The sequence below is a fragment of the Glycine soja genome, chromosome 13 (assembly GCF_004193775.1).
Source record: "Glycine soja cultivar W05 chromosome 13, ASM419377v2, whole genome shotgun sequence".
Lineage (NCBI taxonomy): Eukaryota > Viridiplantae > Streptophyta > Magnoliopsida > Fabales > Fabaceae > Glycine > Glycine soja.
The window spans coordinates 16,712,702-16,733,533 of record NC_041014.1 but is presented as its reverse complement, the minus strand read 5'-3'; the positions used below and the strand labels follow the sequence as shown (position 1 = coordinate 16,733,533).

Below are 20,832 nucleotides of genomic sequence, written 5' to 3'. Positions count from 1 at the left end.
GCGAGCCTTCGGAAGCTGAAAGGTCCAAGAGCCTTTAAAACACTGAAGTTGGTAGAAATGAAAAAAAAATGCAGTAGAGAGACGAGTTTTAAGCAACAGAGGGAGCTTAGTTTAGGAAAATAGAGAGATTTAGGGTTTAGAGGCTGGATGAGACATCCTCCATCATCTTCTTCCAATTTCTTTCACCAAAAATAGTTTCTTTCTTAGTTTTGATGCTTTGCTTGTAATGGAAGGCTAAGCCTCTTTGTTGGGGAGTACTACTGAACAATCTTGATGTAATATTCTCATTATCTATTTAATGTTATTTTTCTGTGTTCATTGCTTCTATCCATGCTTATTTTACATGCTTGTAGCTTGATTACCCATTTGCATGTGTAGTTAGGCTTTTTAGTATTGAAAAATGCTTTAAAACCTTAGAACTTGATAGAGCAAGCTAGAAATTTGTATGTTTAGAAATGAAGTGTAGTGATCTAGTCCATATTATATTGTAGGCTTAGTGCAACTCTTTTAGAACAAGTTTGTTGAGGGATCAAGGATGAAGTCTAAAGAGAGTTAGACCCATTCATGTGAGGAATCATGGTTTAAGTAGTTTCTTAGCATAAGAACACTAGGATAATGTTAGATAGAAAAAAACACATTTTATATATCAAGAGAAATTCAGTAGAACACTCCCCAACGCTCTTAACTTGATAGTTTTCACTTTTAATAACTTTAGATATTTTGTTTATGTTCAAATAGATTTTCTAGTACATAATTCACATTTGCTTTGTTTTTAATCCGTATAAGTGTTTACATACTGAATGTATATGGTCTGGGTGAAACAAATTCCCTGAGGATACGATACACAGTCTTACCGTTTTATACTACTTGTGTGAATCGATACACTTGCCAAACGTTCAACACTTATTATCATGTATTGTGGTCTGATTGTCCATGCTCATGTAGTGTTTTAGGATTTAGACATTGAGAAATGCTCATATTCTAAGAACTTGGAAAGAACATCTAGCTGATCCATATCTAAGGATAGAATGGTATTGCTTAGCTTGATTTATGCATCTCTGCTCGTAATGCAAATCATTTGATATAGCTTAAGGGATTATGAGCATATTAGATTATTTAAGCTCTCTCACTGCAGGGATCATGGTTAGAGTAGACTAGTGGATGTGAGTAATAATCAGTTCAACGCTAAATAGAGAAAAATCAGTAACGATTGCATCAAGAGTTGTTTCGGTAGGCTGAGCCCCTAACATATCCTATAACTCTACATCAACGTCACTTTATAGCTTTGAGTGTTTATTTTTCTCACCCTTGCATCTTTACTTTGTAGTTTAAATTACGTCAAATTTATATTTATAGATCATCATTGGACAAGATTCGATTTGATTCATTAATTGTTTAAGAATTAGATATATATAAACTCTGAGTAAAGTTTCTGTGGACTTGATACTTGATCTTACCATCTTATTTACTACTTGAACAAATTAATACATTTGTCAAGGAGTCAACCATAAATTAGAGAGTATTGACTTTTATTTTATTTGAACAAATTAATATTTTACAATTATTCAATGCAATAATTCAAGTTAATATTCTAATATCTTCAAAATATATAATTTATAACCGTGTAAGATGCAAAGATGATTAAGGGAGAAAAGAAAGAGGAAAAAGTCACATGTTCAATCTTTCCCGTTATTAAAAACTAGTAATTCTAACAATTAACATTTACCGATAAAAAAAATACAAATCTCTATTATTTTAAAATTAATTCTATCATAGTTAATTATACCCAATTTTAAACAAACCCGCCCTGAAATTTTGTTATCACATTGCAATGAAACCTGCTTTGTTCATGTTGCATGGTCTAAATTCGAAAAGGCCCTGCATTCTAGCAATGATGAATCACGGCATGTTTTGCATAGGAGTAGAAAATGAGAAAAGTTTGGGAACGCAATGAACCGAATATTCTTTTTTATATTAGTTTTTAGTAGATTCCACCCTTTCTGATCAATGATATTTGTATAATTCACAAAATTTATATTGTAAATTATTTCTTAGTTGGACTTAGACCTTTCAACAATAGACCTAACATCCACCTTGATTATCAACACCAATTGTATTTACCATGCCTTGTCATCTAACAATAACCTTCCAAATCCTGCTATCCAAAAAAATGTGGGGTTTTAGGAAAAGCAATTATGTGTCATTTTTGTGATGACCATGACCTGGCTGAAAATTTGTGTCACCCCTTTAAACGAAAGTTTTATTTGCTAGTGTTAGCAGCCTTGTACATTCTTGGTTAACGACGATAATAAGGAAGATTTTCCGTCTTCATCTCCTTTGTTCATCCCCTGCCACAATTAATGGGAATCATGAGCTAAGAATATGAACACTTTTTTTTATATAGTTAGTTTGATTTTGTCACCGTGATTTAGATGATTTTGTCACCGGTGGCTTAAATAATAACTCTTACATAGAATACCGGGAACTTACATTCTTGGGATTCAACATTGTTGGGGGGATATTATGCAACCCCATAAGTCCTCTGTTAGATGATTTAATTTCAATCTGTGTAGAGAAAAGTGCTGAAACGGGGCGATGATCAGAGAACTTGCTTTCACTCCGAAAATAGTGAAGTTGCTCCACTCCTTTACCATACCATAGAATTCTATCACACCTGACCACATACAATTAAGTAACCACTTTTTAATTTTTTTCATGCAAACAAATTCATGTATGATGTAACAAATCCATGGTCTATACTCTATACTAATATAATTTAATTCTACTTATTGTCAATGTAAAAAAAAAATTATACTATCAATTAATAAAAAATTATTGGTAATATGACTTTTAAGAGTTATGGGAGAAAATAACAAATTTATTCAGCAACAATATAAAAACTTTATATGTTATAGGTGAATAGACCAACTACTCTATTAGTAGAGTATAACCAAGAAAACATACAAAAGAAAAGTAAAAGTGATTGGTTAGTATGTATATACCATGCTGGAGTTCTTTGTTTTTCCCCGGATCTACTAGGGAGGCTACCACAGTATCTATTGGTAGTGGAGGATGAGTACTTATATGTTGGGGCGAATTCTATGTCACCTTCTTTCCAACCCTCGAACACTCCACCTTCTTCTAGTTCTTTCTGGAGCTGGTCAAACTCTTGCAAAGCCTTCCAATCTTGTTTTCTTATCAAATGCCTCGCAAAATTGTCCTCCAAGTATAGCCTATAGTTCAGATCCCCGAACCAGAATATACGGCTGGTACAAAGTCAAATGCCACATGCTTAACAATTATCATAATATGTTGTCTAGCACATACAGGGAATTAATTAAATTCGTGCTTTTATTAGAAATAATAGTGTTTTATTGATATCAAATATTTATTGACTTTGTTAATGATTAATCTTTATCAAAAAACTTCAACTAATATTTACCTTCGTTAGAATTCTCTCACTCCAATCATATTATTTTTCATTAAAAAAATTCAAACTCAAAATCTTACTTAAATTAAGATCGATACCATTCAGACTTTTTTTTTAAAGTAAGGATTAAATCTAAATTTATATATATTAAAGTTCGACTACTAAATTTATCAATATCAAAATATAAGAACTTTGACCATGTTCTACTAAAAATACAGAATTAAAAACACATATTTTTCCTATAAATTTTATGAAAACAAAAATTGCCTTACTGTTTATATTTATTGATAATTATGGATTGAGTAATAATGTTGGATCATGTTATGGACTTTTAGTTTAGGCCCAATTCATGTATACATACGAATTATATCATTTTATAAAAAGCACAGTAATGGTGGATAGTGTTAAGGAACAACCTAAAGTTTAAATTCACATTCATATTTTTCTCTCTATTCGCATTATATTTGTTGGGAATATTCTAATATTATTGGCTTGTAACTTAGAGACAGATGTCATGTGAATTATAGTTAGCGAGATACTGTAGTTAATTAGTGACTAAGTTTTTAGTTTTTTTTTTATCATTCAGAAAATCACTAAGTTTATAGTTTAGTTAGTCAAGTAGATAGTCAGTACCAATAATTATAAACAATAAATTGGGAAACCAATTGCATCAATCAAATCATTGATCTGAAGAACAAGGTCTAAGATCTAATGTGGGTAGAGGACCCAAAACATCGACTATAGAATGGGCATCCAATATTTTTTATTTTTAACAAAAAAAATTCAAAAAAGGAAATATGACAAGATATAATTTTGTATGAATTTAGTGTGCACCTTTTTTCTTGTTACCTTTTTTTTCTTAAATCTCTAATTCATTATAAAAATACAAATACTGATAAATCTGAAATTCAATCAAAAAATAAATAAAATCTGACTGATAATAATTTTAGTCTATAATCAAACTTGAATATCACTTAAACAATCTAATCTTAACTTTAACATAATAATCACTTATTCATAAATCAAACAATCAAACATATAGAAATACTGCCTACTACTTAATTTGATGTATACGCGAGTAGAGTGACTTCTTTTTATGATGCAAGCTAACAATTTTCTAGCATTTAGGAGGGAATTCGAGCCATGTTGCTCAATTTAATTGACATGACTCTAGCTACCACACGAGATATGTTTTAGTCTCATAATTGAAAATGACCTGCTGGTACACAAGATATATCCCATTTTTTTCCACTCTGTCAACATCTACAAATTGTGAGCTCATCATTTACTTTTCTTTATCACAACTTTTATTACTTAAGCTACAATTTAAAATCATATTCTCAGTTATTGGATTGGTATTAAATACAAACTCTATAGTCGAATTAATTTTCAGGTTGGTTTTGACTTAATTGGCAACCCTGAAGATTTTCTCTAGCACCATTCAAAACCAGTTTTATTAATTATTATCCTAAAAACAATAATTAAATAATTAAAAGTAAAATAATTTAGACTTAATAGTTAATTACAATTTTAATCCCTTGTTTATTTCAAAAATTTAACCCTTCTATTTTTTTCATAAATTTAGTCTGATAATTTTTTAACTACAACGTAAAATTTAATATTTAACAAAAATACCAACGTGACACTCTATTACACATCCACCTCTGCATTCTGTTGTTACATTACCAATTCAATTAAGTATTAGAAGTTAACGATGAACATATTTGCGAAATTAGGATAGTAAAGATATCAAAATGAAATTAAGCCAAAAGACTATCAAATATCAATTACTTGTGAGAACAATAAAATACTAGTAGTAAAATGCAAAGTAGGGACAAACTTACTCGTGGCCTAAGATGGTTAGAGGAAAATGATGATGGTCTTTTGTGGTCCTAGAAAAAGAGGTTCTCCTAAAAATTTCTGCTACCTGATGGTTCCTTCTCCCTTCATCACCCTTCTTCTCCCCAGATGCTAGGTGTGCTGCTACAAAACAAAAACTTGTTCCTTCAATTGACATGCTAACTGCCACTGATCCTTTGTTTCCCAAATACCCCATCACCCCACATGCCACTGAGCACACTCTCACATTTGAGACACAATGCTTCCTCAGCACCTCTTCCCTCATCCACACACTTATGAACACTCCAACCATCTTCTTGCTGGCCACTAGTGTGTACTTATCATTGTTGCTGTTGTTGCCACCTTTGGTGTTTGGATTCTCCACATACTGGTAATTATTGTCATCATCATCACATGATGAACAATTTAGCATTGGTGTCATCCAAGGGCATCCAAACTTGGCATTCAGTGTTTTTCCTATTAGCTGGTTCCAGCTTGTTGCCACAGCTGGATCCTCTGCTCCTATCACAGTTAAGGTCTTCAAAGGTACAATCTCTTGAAACCTAACAAGATCCAAAATAAATTTCTTAATCAAATACAATATTGAGAATTCTATCTTAATTAATTAGGCCAATTTGTGAACTCCCTATCCTCAAATTAACAAAATCAAGAGAGGGGTGCTACTTTCTTAAGAAAATGATTCAAATTAGTAATTATATACATACCCCAGAACATATACATCTGCAGCATTCTTGAGATTCAACCACTCATCCAAGTCAACAGCCAAACTTCCTACAGGAGATCTTCCAGCAACATTCCAAGTACCAACAAAGACCCTGAAATATGCACAGAACTATATACATGTCACACACATAAAAACCAGACTAAAAACATTACATTAACATCTGAGCCAAATGGGAAGAACTACACACACATATATCACAGTTGATTAAAAAAAGTGATCACATGAGGAGACACCCCAATACTACCTCATGAAGGCGTCAATGATATGATGAAGCTGTCAGTCGAGGCCTACCCAGAAGATTAATATACACATATATAGTAATTAATTCATTTACCTTAGTTTATTTGTTGAAATGCATGGATCTAATTCCAATGACCGCAGGGAGAGATTGCCCTCATAGTCATCACTCTCATCTTCTGCTCCATCTGAAATACATGGTGCATGAACCCACAAGATTAATTCAAGTCTTTGAAAGCAGAAGAAAAGCATAGATAGATACACATAAGGAACATATATATGTACATATTTAATAATAAAGAACCTTGTATTTCGTTCAAACTGAATGAAGATGGCCTATCTTCCTTTTGCTTGCTATTGAACCAATTGCGTAGCTTTTGATATCTTCTTTGCTTCTGATTCTCCACCTCCATGACAAGAAAGGAGGGTACGTAACCTCTTCTGAAATTTTTTTTTTACATACAGTTCAATTATAAGATGACAAGTTGATGTGATATTGCTGTAAAGGTTTATTGTGTTAATCGCCCTTTACCAACAAGAGGAAGTGACAAAGAGGGTTGCTTTAAGAAGGGGTTAGGCTAGTTTTTTTTAGCGTTAAACACGAGAGAGGGAAATAAGGCATGTAAGTATATATTTATATTTTATTTTATATTTTGTTAGATTAAGTATCTTTTCTACAAGATAATCTTATTATCTTATGCGAGTTAAATAGAATTATTATGGGTGTCAAAATTTCCTTTCTAAATACTCAGACTCAAATTCAAAACATCTATCTAGTTGAACTGAAATAATTACAAATCAATTGAACCATGTGCTTGATGTTATTTGATTTTTTTTTTCAAGTCAACCAAGTGGGTAAGAAGCCTCATTTTCCAACACTTGAAGGTGAGGGTAAAGGTGCAATAAATGATCTACATCCAAAGGGGAAGGAGAAATTAGATATAAGCCTCACAAGGTTCCATCATTTGTTTGATTATTAGAGCCCCGTTAGGTGGTGCTGGTCACGTATGTCTCATGAGATATCTACGTGACATAGCTGTTGTTTCGTTATTATTGCATGTTAAGTCAAATAATTTTTTGTATACCCTAACGTTCCTCCTCCTGTTTGGATTGGACCATTGTTCATCGAATGAAGACTAATAATATTATTGTACTACTTAAATAGAGTCTCTTGCTTTTACATTGTTAGGGAGCTAGCATATGGTTACAGGGCTACCTGTCGAGGTTGTTTTGGTTATCTATCACAAATATTGTCTTTGTTGATCGCATTTATATAAACAAAATATTATATGTTGTGCATTGTATTTAATGTAATTACAAGGTTTTGAAAAATTGAAGGCCGTGTCCTCCTACAACTATTGTTGAAAGATTATGAGAGTTATTGTAACGCTCTCTACCCCTCACATATATGTACTAATAATAAAATGAATAAGAAATCAGAATTAATTAAAAGTTTTTAAAACACATTTAAATACAAGCCTTTCAAAAAAGTAAAAGGCTCACATTCACTTTTCTAACATCATAGTAAAATTTGTCCAAATAAATAATAAATTATCTCGGTTCAAAACAAGGCTGTCATGCAATTAATATAGAAATTTATATCCCAGTGTCACATCCTATCAGAGTATTGTGTTTTCGTGTTATCTGACATGAGGTTTTTCATAGTCATCCACCTAGTCATCTGCTTCCACGAACATAAAGTTTGAGATCATCACAGAATTCAAACACAAATAGCGCAAGGGGGGTGAGTTATCACATTCCTAACTAATAGAGAAAAATAAGACAACATGTAGGTATAAATATCATATAAATAAAATACAACTTACTTAAGCATAGCTTACGTTATTTCACCACTTTATCGCGCAATATCACATCACAACACCACACGTCTCATTCGTTTTCACAACATTCACGTACTCAATGATCAAAACACAATATCACTAAATCAATCAATATCGATCAATACACAAGCGTTATGCAATAGATACACTAAGACTCAATCCTATATACAATGTGGTACTATGTCAGTGAAAAACCTCGTCGGGCGCCTAGGAGTACATGACAAGACAAACCACACACTAGTAAGTCAAGTCACTCTCACTAGGTAAAATCATAGGGAGACCAGTCAGGGTCACGCTGTTTTGCGAGAATGCTCCAACTATGTGGGATCGGCACAGGCTTAAAGGAGCACTCAAACAAGGTGTATTTATCCCCAAGGCCTACACTCCAAAGAATTCGTCAGGGCCTCTCCCTCCTGATTCAGGTCCAACCCAGAAAATATTTTAGTACACAGACTCTATCTATGAACTGTACAAAACACACGACTCCTCAATTATTCTCAAAATAGTTTTATTTCGTCGCGCTTGTGATTAAACTCGTTGGGTCCCCACATTGGTTCCCATCACAATACTCGTCGTTCTTAAAGGGTCTTAGCATTAACTCATCATCCTTAAAGGGGTCTTAACATCAACTCGTCGCCTTTAAAGGATCTTAGCATTAATTCGTCACCCTTAAAGGGTCTTATAGTCGTGTGACTGTATAATTCATAGCTCACAACTCAATGCACACAACATCTCAATGCACTAATATATTACGAGTCAATACATACTCAATTTATCACATATATTCGGTCTCAATCACAATGGTATAATCCCAAAATAGCATGTTATCACATCTCATGAATCATACACACTTTACATATGAGCTATGCAATACACACAACTACTTAATTGTTTTCAAAATCATTTTAACTCGTCGCGCTTGTGATTAAACTCGTCGGGTTCCCATAGTGGATCTCATCACAATACTCGTCACCCTTAAAGGGTCTTATAATTGTGTGATTGCACAGTTTATAACTCACAACTCGATACACGCATCTCATCTCAACACACGTGTATTTCACCATTCATCACAGGTTCAATTTATCACATATTCACAATTTGCATCACCATTTCATAATCTCAACATAACAATTTATACAAAAGGTTTATCACAACATGGGGAGTAAAACCCCTCAAATAATTTTACACAATTATATCAAAATCAATTAATCAAAATCGTAGGTCAAAACACAAAAACATCAAGAGCACTCAATTTTATCAATCAATTTTCATCAGAACATTAATTGGTACGTAAAACACAACAATATTGTATTTATAATCGTAAAGGGAAAATTATAATTCAATAAACATCCCAAAATAAATCTCAATTTAATCCTCTAAGGATTCCTACGCATGTTCATTCTAACCCCAATTGCGATAAACTCACCTCTTACCTCTAAGCAGGCTCACGTGTGTATTCTGACAGTGATAGCGACATCTCTAGCAATTTCCTGTGATTCCTCAAGTTTTTTCCTTTAACTGCTCTAATAAGGTTCTCAAACGTTTGAGAGAATGAGAAGGGATTGAAGCCTTCATTCTACTGTCTATGTGCGATGACTATTTCTCCCACCACAGGCGTTATTTTACAAATCCCAACGGTCAAGGTGTGTGGAAATGATCTTGAACCACATATCAAAATTTCACGATAATCCAACAGTTAACGAATCTGGGATCATAATTTTATTGAGACGGTTTTGAGTTTCTGCGGGAAAAGAAAAAACTACGATGCAAAGGATATTTCTCTCAGCTCAAACATTTTTTCTTAATTCTCAACGGTGAGAATGTTCGGAAATGAGTTCCGAAAGATGCTCAAATTTCACGATGATCTAACGAAATTAAGAGGAAGAGGAGGCGTATCTTTGGTCTCAAAACTAACCTAAATGCCTCTATTTATATGTAGGGTGCTCATAGCCTATTATTTACTTTATTTATTTACTTTTATTATTTTATAAAAATGAACTCTATTTTATTTTCTATCAAATGAATAAATCAAATATATTTTTTTCTTCAAACCATTATTTTAATACAGTTATTTCTCTTTATTTATTTAATTATAAAAACATCACCATTTTCTATAACTTTATTTTATTTTTTACTAAAAAGTCTTTTTAATTTATATACGAAAAAATGGAATGTTACACTTATGATGGGTCACGACTCATGATAAATGGAATTACCTAAAAGACATCTATGAAGACCAAGATTCAGAATAAAATGAGTGTATTTCATAGTTATTTTGATCAAAATATAAATAATGTTAATCAAGATTAAGAAAATTTACATCAATAACATCAATTTCAATCCAAAAGGTAACATTAAATGTATATGACCACTTAATCATATATTTTTAGTTGTTTAAATCCTATAAAATTTGGATTACATTAATTTAAGTATAATTCAACTGCATTAGTTGAATTTTTTTTTTACTTTTTTGTTCTACTGCAGAATTTTTTATATTCTCTTGTAAAAAAATATTCAACTATCGTAATTAACTCCTTTTATTCCGCAATTCACTTGTTAAATTATGTAAATGTGTCAATTTTTTTTATAACTCCTTTGTGAGACCTTAGCTGTTTGTTCCTTTTTTCGTTTCTGTTTTATTGTTTTCTACCTGATAAAAAAAAAATTAACATCTTGCATCTATTATTTTACATATGATCTAATGTGGCTTTATGCAATGAATAAAACCATCGTTTTCTCGAAAAGGTCTTAAAATCGTATCAAATTAATTGTTAGCCTATCATAGAGTTTGACTTTGGGGCTGTAGTTTAATTTCATATATAAATGGTATGATGCCTCTTTAGATATTATCTCATTCAAAATTATTATTAAAATGTATATAGTTGAGAAGTGATACATTTCGTACGGATAAGGGAGCTTCCGTGGTGGTCAGTTGAACTTGAACAAGGCCAATAGTAATGTTGTTGGGTAGCCACAAACTCAATGTAGTTATTAGGAATAACCTTTATTTGAAAAAATAAATAAATAAATCAATCAAAACTTGGACTTATTAAGGCACCACTTTCTTAAATTTTATATTATAAATTTAAGTCTCTATCGTAAATGCCAGGACATCTTTTATCATGTTCTGTTTTTTTAAGTTTATTTTTTTAAAAAAATTACAAAATAAATTCAAACCACTAATTATTTTTGATATTTTTCTTTCTTGTTAATTTTTTATATTAAAATTTTAAATTCATAAATATCAAATTTAACTATTATAGTTTTTTTTTTGTTTTACGTTACAATTTCTTCTTAATTTTAAATCTTAATAATATATACTTTAAACTTACTCTTTTAATTTATTATTTTTCTCCTAAATTTACTTCATTTGTTACGTAAATTAAAAAAAAAACTAAAACACAATGAATGTATTTGAATTAATATTTAAAAGAATTTTAAAAAAATCATTTATAAAAAAATCTTGGAATATTTAATTTCGACTTTTAAATAATTAATATAATTAAATAAGTCTTGTGTGTTATTAAACTAGAACAATCAAGGTATTTTAGAAAGACAACAAAATATGGTGATATCATCTTTTTCTTTCAATCCAACACACCTTCTCAAGAATCAGCTAAAAACTTTTTACGTTTTGTTTTTGTTTTTGCCTTTTTCAATTTGTTTGAACAACAAATTTCCATCTTCAATATTAGTAGTTAACCAATATCATATCATAATTTTAAATCTATTATTCAAACTCAATGGAAAGATACTAATAGGCTCTTATAGTTTTAAATATGTGGAAAGATGCCACTTAGAACAACGTGCTAGAATCAAACAATAACCATTAACAAATAGAAATAATTGGATTGATTTTATTTTTCTTTATTCAAATCTTATAATTTTTTTGTTCTTTTTCATAGACATGTAACCTTGAATGTTTTCATAAAATCTATGAAATTCTTTTCAATCTTATAAATCTATTAAGATCTTTTTTTTTATTTCTTATCATATAAATATATTAAAATTTAAATTACAAAATCTCAATTATAAAAGTCTTTTTAAAAAAAATTATAAGTCATTACATTTTGATATAATCTTATAAAATTCAATTTTTTTTTATCAAAATAATCTTTTAAAAATCTCAATCCAATACATCCTTAAATTTTAAAGAATTTGACTTTTCTTAACAAAAATATGAAAAGTCTTATGAACAAAATATATGAATAAATACAGCGAGAAATTGATCATTTTAAATAGTTCATTCAAGTCAAATTAATCAGATATAAAATAGAAAGACACTCAAATATTCGAGCGGTGATTAAAAGTGAAAATTGACAGATTTTTCTTGAAGTTTTACGAATTTTGAAGCTGTCTGATGGATGAGTTTCATGCTTTTTTCTTTCCAAAGGAACATATACACAGCTGTAATGCGTAATGCATAGTAAGCGGAAAAGGAAAGTTTATTACTTTTTAATAAACGTGTATTATTGATGTAAAAGTTTTCATATTATTAATTAATTAAAAACTATTTTTAACAATCAACATAATTATCATAAAAACTAACTAACAAACTAAATGCTTGCATTTTGTGAACCAAAATATTGTTGCTCTGTTTTAAAAAAGAATTGTTGTTAATTTGAGGGAAAATGAGTTTGAATTCCTTAAATCAAATTTTATGTTCAGTAACAAAAACTAATGATCAATAAAGTCATAAATATTATTTATTTTAAAATCTGAAATAGTTTTAAAAATAAATAAATAAATCTAAAAGTGTACGTCTTCTGAGAAGTTGAATGTTCAAAATCTACCCTCAATTAATCCCTCCCTCACATGTTGTCCATATTTGAACCTTAACACCCCACCGTTCATACATTATCTGAAAACTCCCTCATACAGTATCCAACACCGATCTTCTATGTATAGTCATACATCGCCATCATCATCTTACTTAATCACACATTCAGCTACATCATTCTTTTTTTATAGCTATTCTTGAGAAATAATATTGTTCTAGTGGGTAAAATTATCATAAACAATTAATTTTTCATCTTGAATAACTAATATAATTATATATTGAGGAATCACTGATTTTAAAACACATGTAATATTTGGTCATACGTTCGGGGATGAATAACACCAATTTATTCTCAAAGAAAAATAAAATCGACCATATTAAATATTAATTCTCTAAAGGATAAAAAATACCTATAAAAGATGAAAAATTAATTTATTTTATTTCTTAAACACTGATTTAGTTTCTAAAAATAATTAAATGGATAAACATTTGTCTTTCAAACATAAAAATAAAAATATTTTTTTTATCGATAAGTAAAATAAAAATGACAATCTAAAATATTTAGACTTAATTGCATTTTTTACTCTCAATTTTTTTTATTTTTAACAAATTTTATCTCCACCAAATTAATTTGATATATGCCGAACTTTTGAAAATATTGCCAATTAAGCCAAATATTTTATGAACTACGATGACATTTGTTTTACTCTAAAGCAATCCATTCCTCCTTATCCCCACACCTTTTTTTCCCCGGCCCAAGGCCCATTTCATCAACTCACCTTGATTAATGTGTCTTTCATTTTCAGAAGAGACTACAAACTTCTAGCATGTGACACTACTATTGCTCTATGTTGTACACCAACATTTTCCTTTACTTTTGATAGTAATTTCCAATTGATCATATCCATATTGTTCTGTTCCACCATTTGCTCTCTAATCATGTTATGTATATCTTCTACATGCAGACAGAAACGAGTCTTTAGATATATTTTGTGTATGTACAATAAAAAGATGGTCTTATGCTGGAGAATATATAATTGATATAATATTTATGGTTAATAAACACATACTAAAAATAATTAACTGACATATATTTCAATTAAAATATCCTTATTCAATTCTCTACTCCAACTAAAAATCCTAAATTGCATTTCCCCCAATTACTAATTTCCAACTAAATCAAAAATTGCAAATGAGAATATAATTAAAAAAAAGGTAGTTGGATTTCTAAAAAATTAATAGTTGAAATAAAATTAAATAAAAACTAAAACATCAAGAAAGCAATTTGGCCTCAAACCAATAATGTTTGTTCATAGTGAAAGCAAATTATTATTTTAGATAAACTTTACTTACAATATCAATCATTTGAATTTACAAGTTATTAGACTGAGATCGAGCTTTACCTAACCATAAATTCTGTTCAAGGACTAATCTCACAACTTTGGCTAATGAGAGTTTTCCATTAAAGAAAAAAGGAAAAATAATAATAAGTTGGAACTCTATAGAAAAATATTTGTTGGTTTATTGATGATTTCAACATTCAAATGATGCCTAAACCACAAAACATTGATGGTTCCTAGAGCATGAGTTGTTAAGTCCACCCCGGCCCTAGCTGGCATCATCCCAAATCAAATGAATCATCGTTTCTACAGTTCTCAGTTAAATAGAAAGCATCATTATCATTTATTGGTTTTCTTAGTTTTGTAGAAAGCATAAATAATCATTTATTGAGAGGTTCACAGTTAAGTGGAGAGCACAATTATCATTTGTTAAGCTTCTCAGTTAAGTTTCTGTGTTATTGGATTCAGGTTTAATTTGGTTGAAAATTTGACAACTAATAATTTCATTCGAGATATAATTTAGTGGCCAGGTTGACCCATCTACTCGGCTTTTTTACTAAAGTGTAAATTTTTTAAGCTTTTTTCATATGGATCAATTTTTAATTATTATCGAGGATGGATAAGTCGTAACAGGTATTACAACGTCTGAATTAGAAGTCATAACATTTATTACAATTTATTAATTTTTTTATATTTTACGACTTTAAAAGTCATAAATTTTTTTACGTGTAAAGTTTTTTTAGGATTTTTTATTTTCTTTTGTTTTTCTTTCAGTTTTTAAAAAAAATTATAAATAATTTTATTTATTTATTTAATTATTAAATAAACAATTTTAAATTTACTTGTTATTAGTTTTATTTAATATATTATATATACTTTTTATATAGTTTTATTTAATATGTTATATATTTTTTAATATTGTTTTATTTAAAATGTTTTATATATTTTTTGAATATTATTTTATTTAATATATTTTGTATATTTAAAAGTTAGATAATTTTTTATAATATTATTGAATTTGATTTATTTTGTAAATGAAATAAATGATACAAAATAATTAAATTTTAAAAAATCAAATTTTAAAAAAAATAATAAAATATGTTGTTACTAATATTAACTTATAATTTATGAAATAATATTATTTAGATTCATATTTTATGCATTATCCTTCAAAACGACGACAGATATTAGGAAAATCGATCAATACTCGTATACATAATGAGATGAATAAATCAATTTTATATAAGTCTACAAATATTCATTGTATAGGAATAAAGGACACAACCATAATAAATGTCTATACAAATAAGTAGACGACTAGTTTTTTTAAAATTCAAGTATTTTGTATTATTAGTTCATTTACAAAATAAATAAAATTCAATAACATTATTAAAAATTATCTAACTTTTAAATATACAAAATATATTAAATAAAATAGTATTCAAAAAATATATAAAATATTTTAAATAAAAAATATATAACATATTAAATAAAACCATATAAAAATATATATAAGATATTAAATAAAACTGAAAACAAGTGAAATTAAATTTATTTATTTAATAATTAAATAAATAAATAAAATTATTTACAATTTTTTAAAAAAATTAAAAGCAAAACAAAAGAAGATAAAAAATCATAAAAAACTTTACACATTAAAAAAAGTTACAAAAAATATAAAAAAAAACTTACGATCTCAAAGTTGTAAAATAAAAATTATATATACAACTTCAAAGTAGTAAATTAAAAAAGTAAATTTAAAAATTTTTACAAATTCAGTTAAGACTTCTAAATAAAAAGTTATAATAACTTATTTCATTTTCAGTAATAACTCATAATAACTCAAAATCCACAGCAAGTGTGAAAAATTTGGAGTATTTTTTTTTATAGGGTAATGTTATATATGCATGGAAACAAAAATCTTAATTTATAATTCAAATCTCTAATTTATTTAAACGATAGATATGTATAAATACTTCTTGCCTCTTGGACTTTGGAAACATTATTAATGCTTTCTTTTTTACATTTGATATTTTTATTTTAAACAAACATTATATTTAATATGATGTAAGATTATTTTATATGGAAATCTTTTATGCAGTGTTTTAAAGTACTGACGGAATCAAAAGCAAAAGTTTTCAAAATAAAATTGCATTTTGAGAAGAAAAAAAATATCTCATTCTTTTCTATTTAAAATAAGATTTATTATTTTTTTAGCCCTAAAACTTTTTAGAAGTTTTATTTTTAGTTCTTGAACTTGTTTTATCTATTTTTAGTCATCTAACTTTTATTTTGCTCATACATTTAGTCTTTTAACTCTCCTTTTTTCATCATTTTTTTATTCTCTTAAAAGGACTAAAAGTAAGGACTGAAAAAAAAAACTAAAAATAAAAATTATTTAGAAACTAAAAGGATAATTAATCTTTACAAATATAATATAATGAGAAGTATTAAACATTAATATATTAGGTCATTTTGTTATGATTCATTCCCCTGCGGATATTGCAACTCCTACAGACGGAAAGATGGGAATTTCTTTCCATAGAGAATAGTTTTGTTTTAGCCATTTTGCTTTTTCATTTTCCTTTGTTTCTTGTAATATATATATATATATATATATATATATATATATATATATATATATATATATATATATATATATATATATATATATATATATATATATATTAATGCTCTTGTCACAACCATCTAGTTATAAAGTAAATAACTTCTAAATGTAGTGAATATAGTTAAGAAAATAAATAAATAAACACTTACCTCTAACGAACAAAACACGCACTATATTATTAGCGAACTAGAGGGGCACTTCTTTTGGTACACGAGAAAAATATAATTGTTAACAAATTAAGGTTATTTTCAAGATTCCCGCTAGCAAAATATAGGCACAATGGACAATAATAATTTCGAATGTTATTTAAGTACGCTCATAATAATTTCGAAAGTTGTTTAAGTTGGCTAATAAGTAACAACTAAGAATGACAATGCAACTATTAGGAGGAAAATATTTAAAGATGGATAATGTCTATCTCTATATAATTATTTTCTATCTTTCTCTAAAAAAATAATTATTTTCTACCAATGATTGACTTAGAGACAGAATTAAAAATAAATATTTATCCACCACTAAAAATAGCATCACAAAATAAATAGAGAATATTTTCTCAATCAATCTCTAACTATTGGTTTTAGTCTTTAACTTCTGAAATTAATAATATTAATAATAATAACAATAATAATAATAATTTCTTTTTTAACAAATTTTCATGTGTTTCAAGATGAATTACTATTTTTATCCCTAATTATAACAAGTATGTATTTTAATTCCTCCGTCTAATTTTTTTTCTCTAATTAGAGACGAAATACTTTTCTAATTACAACAAACTGTATGTTAACTTGTCTCAATTTTTCATAGGGCTTGATAATGCACAACCCTTAACAAAAAAATGTTCTATAAATAACTATACAATATCAAGAAATACAATTTTAGAACAAAAATGTGTAATTAACTATCACGCACATGGACCAATTAGCACAAGATTGTATCAAGTCTGTTTGTGGATTCAAGCTCAAGCTGAGTATATACAGGTGCATTAAATACTCAAAGAAAAACTTGTTACCCTCGGTGGCTTTAGTCCCTTCAAGCATAACTGTCTCTCATAAAAGATACTTCTCATCTGTACCGAAATATGTATTTAATTTTGTCTTAGTACAAAGTGGTCTAATTACAATATATAACATATCATAATACAAAAGAAAAGGCAAAAACAATAGGACCACCAAAATGCATGAGCTCAAGTAATTTCTGTGGCCCATGCAAGTAAGGGAAATTTTAGGAGCATCCAGCAATACCGATCGCCGATGCATATGTTTCATAGACACATTATTAACATAATATTCAAATCAACTGAGCTAATAGACATATTATGTTATAAAAAAATAATGTCGCTATATATAATAGACACAAAAATTATATAATGAGTTTTTCAATATATAAAATATATTTTTTAAATCTATTTAAAATTTAGTAATCTTGTATTTTACAATGCAAAATCAACTATTAAAATTTAGTTTTTTTTAAAAAGCAATACTCATTAAATCTAATAATCAACTACCAATGGTGTAAATTATAGTTGAAAAACACCTAAAATTCTAAAATATATATTGTTTGAAAATAAAGTATACATTTTTACAAAAATATCCTTAATTTAGTATCAACTCTTAATTAGTAATTTTTTAAAAATAGTTTACAAAATTTCTGAAACCTTACAAAAGTAGGGCCTTAACGACCTAGTTTATATATTATCGTGATAGTAAAAAATTTTAAATATTATTTTTTTAGAATTTTTTATTCATTTAATTTATTTACAAAATTTGATAATTAAACAAATTTATATTTAATTTAATGATGTATTTAGATGTTTATTATAATAATTAAAAATTAAATAAACATGATATTTAATTGAATGATGTATTTAGATGTTTTTTTATAGCAATTGATAATTAAATAAATTTGATATTTTTTTACATATGTGAATACTTATTAAACCTATGGTTTTTATTTATAATTTACATATGTAAATAAATTAATTATTAGATAAAAAATAATCATCACAAAAATTATTATATAAATTTACATATACATTAAATATAAATTAGAAATTTAATTGTTATATATAGCGACACTATTTATTTATAATATAATGTGTTTATTAGCTCAGTTAGTTTGAACGTTCTATTAATAATGTAGGAGGCACAAGTTTGATTCCCGATCCATATGAGCATACGGATCGGCAATCCGTGAAAATTGAAGGATATTTTTACCCTTTCATTGTGTTGTTGAGTGCCCCTAGAAATTCGTCAGCAAGCAAGTAATTGCATGTATAAAGCCCAATTGTAACATAGGATATTCTATGTTTCCATGGGCCACGGCTAACATTTCGATCTTTTTTTTATTCCTATGCTTTTATTTAAGCAACGATCAATATTCAAAACACTTTAAGCACATCTATAGATTAAAATTGGTAAGTTAGAAACTCAATTATTAAGAATTTAAGTGAGTCAAGATGTGGTTGAAGAAGTAGAGAATGAATAATCTAAGTAATATCGGTATAATTAGTTAGGAGGGTACAAAAATGTAGGGGAAATGAACCTAATGACAAGGACAAGCTATTATAGGTTAATTCATTGAAGTTTTAGGCCATTGATTGTAAATACTACTAACATGGGATATTTAATAAAAAATGTTGAAATTGGAAAAAATTAATGGGTTGATCCAAATGTCATGTTTATTTTGTGTAAGAGTGTGTTGTCTAAAAGAAGAATCTATAATTTCCAGAGGTCAGAGGTCAGGAATCACAAGAAGAAAGTAGTTATTGCAAAATAAAGGTGGTGGAGACTAGAGACTAATTCGGAATCATGACTCCTTAGTAGGCAAGAACAAGACTTTGAAGGCAAGATATTTCCCCTTGAATCATTTGTAACATAATAAAGAGGGGCACACACACCCCCTTAGCTATACTTGGTGGAGGAGCATAAAAGCAACAACATGGTTTCTAGAAGATGTTTGTATTTGGATGGATTCCCCACCAAAATAGCCAAAGAACATGAAAAAGTGGCAGAGTTTTGCTGATGATTTAATTACATGCCAATGAATAGTTAAAGCCGCAGCAAACTTTAGGAGAAAGTGTACTTATACAACAAAATTGTATAACTTTTTATAACTAAAAGAAAAAAGGGTGAGAAAGAAATAATATTATGTAAAGCGTTATAAAGAATACTAGTATAACACTAGTAGAAATATATGGTCAAGGGTAGAAACAAATAAAGAGGTGAATGTCAAGAAATGTTTGTTTAGACCTTGGAATTTATCCTACTGGTTGGAGACCAGTGAACTCTAAACAAGGATGCTTTGAAGGAAATACAAAAGAAAAATGAAATCGTTTTCTTTTAGGAGAATTGACAATAAGACCGAGTAAAATGTTTCTTTCTCAATAGTCTAGTGTTTTTACAACCTCTTTGTACTAATTATTATAAAGTTTCAAATTACTAGACAAAGATCAGAACCAAAAACTTTTTTCAACAGATATGAAGATGAGGGTGAAAAAAAAAGTGAGACTGAGAAAATGATTAACTATTCTTATACTGATTTCAGACTTTTCAGTCAATACTCTACTGTCACAGTACACTTTTGCAAGCAAAGAGATTCTTGTTACTTTGGAAGACACATTAAGTTTAAAATTTTATTCCAGATTTCTCTTTCACCTAAATAAAACCTCTTAAACCAATGCATGGGGATTTGAGAGAAATACCCTTTTATTAGATAAAAAGTAGGAATAGAAGCAGTTATCCTAGAAAGAGATAAGATTGTGTATGAGATCAAAGCACAACTAGAGATGAGAGCATATTGTTTATTGTTAAATGTGTACTAGATTTTAAGTTTCTCGAGGTGGGATATTGGTCCAGTGATAATAAGTTTGGATAATTTCTAGATTCAAAACTCATCAATGTCATTGTCACTCAAAAAAAAAAATATTGGCAAAATGCAGAGGAAGCACAACAAAATATCTGCTGTAAATGAACAATTTTCAGCACTGATTAGA

The 20,832-nt window shown here is 28.4% G+C and overlaps 1 protein-coding gene across 1 annotated transcript; it reads right to left on the bottom strand.

Annotated features, from left to right (window-relative positions):
• Window positions 1–1,951: 1,951 nt before the first annotated feature.
• Window positions 1,952–6,858, bottom strand: LOC114381233 (type IV inositol polyphosphate 5-phosphatase 6-like). Its single transcript, XM_028340438.1, has 7 exons — window positions 6,556–6,858; window positions 6,349–6,439; window positions 5,995–6,105; window positions 5,275–5,832; window positions 3,003–3,266; window positions 2,491–2,674; window positions 1,952–2,348 (listed from the first exon to the last, which is right to left on the bottom strand). The coding sequence occupies exons 1-7, from the start codon at window positions 6,662–6,664 to the stop codon at window positions 2,274–2,276; spliced, it is 1,392 nt and encodes a 463-aa protein (XP_028196239.1). The 5' UTR covers window positions 6,665–6,858; the 3' UTR covers window positions 1,952–2,273.
• Between the last annotated feature and the right edge of the window lie 13,974 nt (window positions 6,859–20,832).

Excerpts from the sequence above, each read along its gene's own strand:
- LOC114381233 (XM_028340438.1), bottom strand. The coding sequence starts at position 6,664 with ATGGAGGTGGAGAATCAGAAGCAAAGAAGATATCAAAAGCTACGCAAT. Across the intron at positions 6,106-6,348 it reads ATTTCAACAAATAAACTAAG|GGTCTTTGTTGGTACTTGGA; the intron begins GTAAATGAATTA and ends TGCATATTTCAG. Across the intron at positions 3,267-5,274 it reads CTAACCATCTTAGGCCACGA|CCGTATATTCTGGTTCGGGG; the intron begins GTAAGTTTGTCC and ends ACTTTGTACCAG.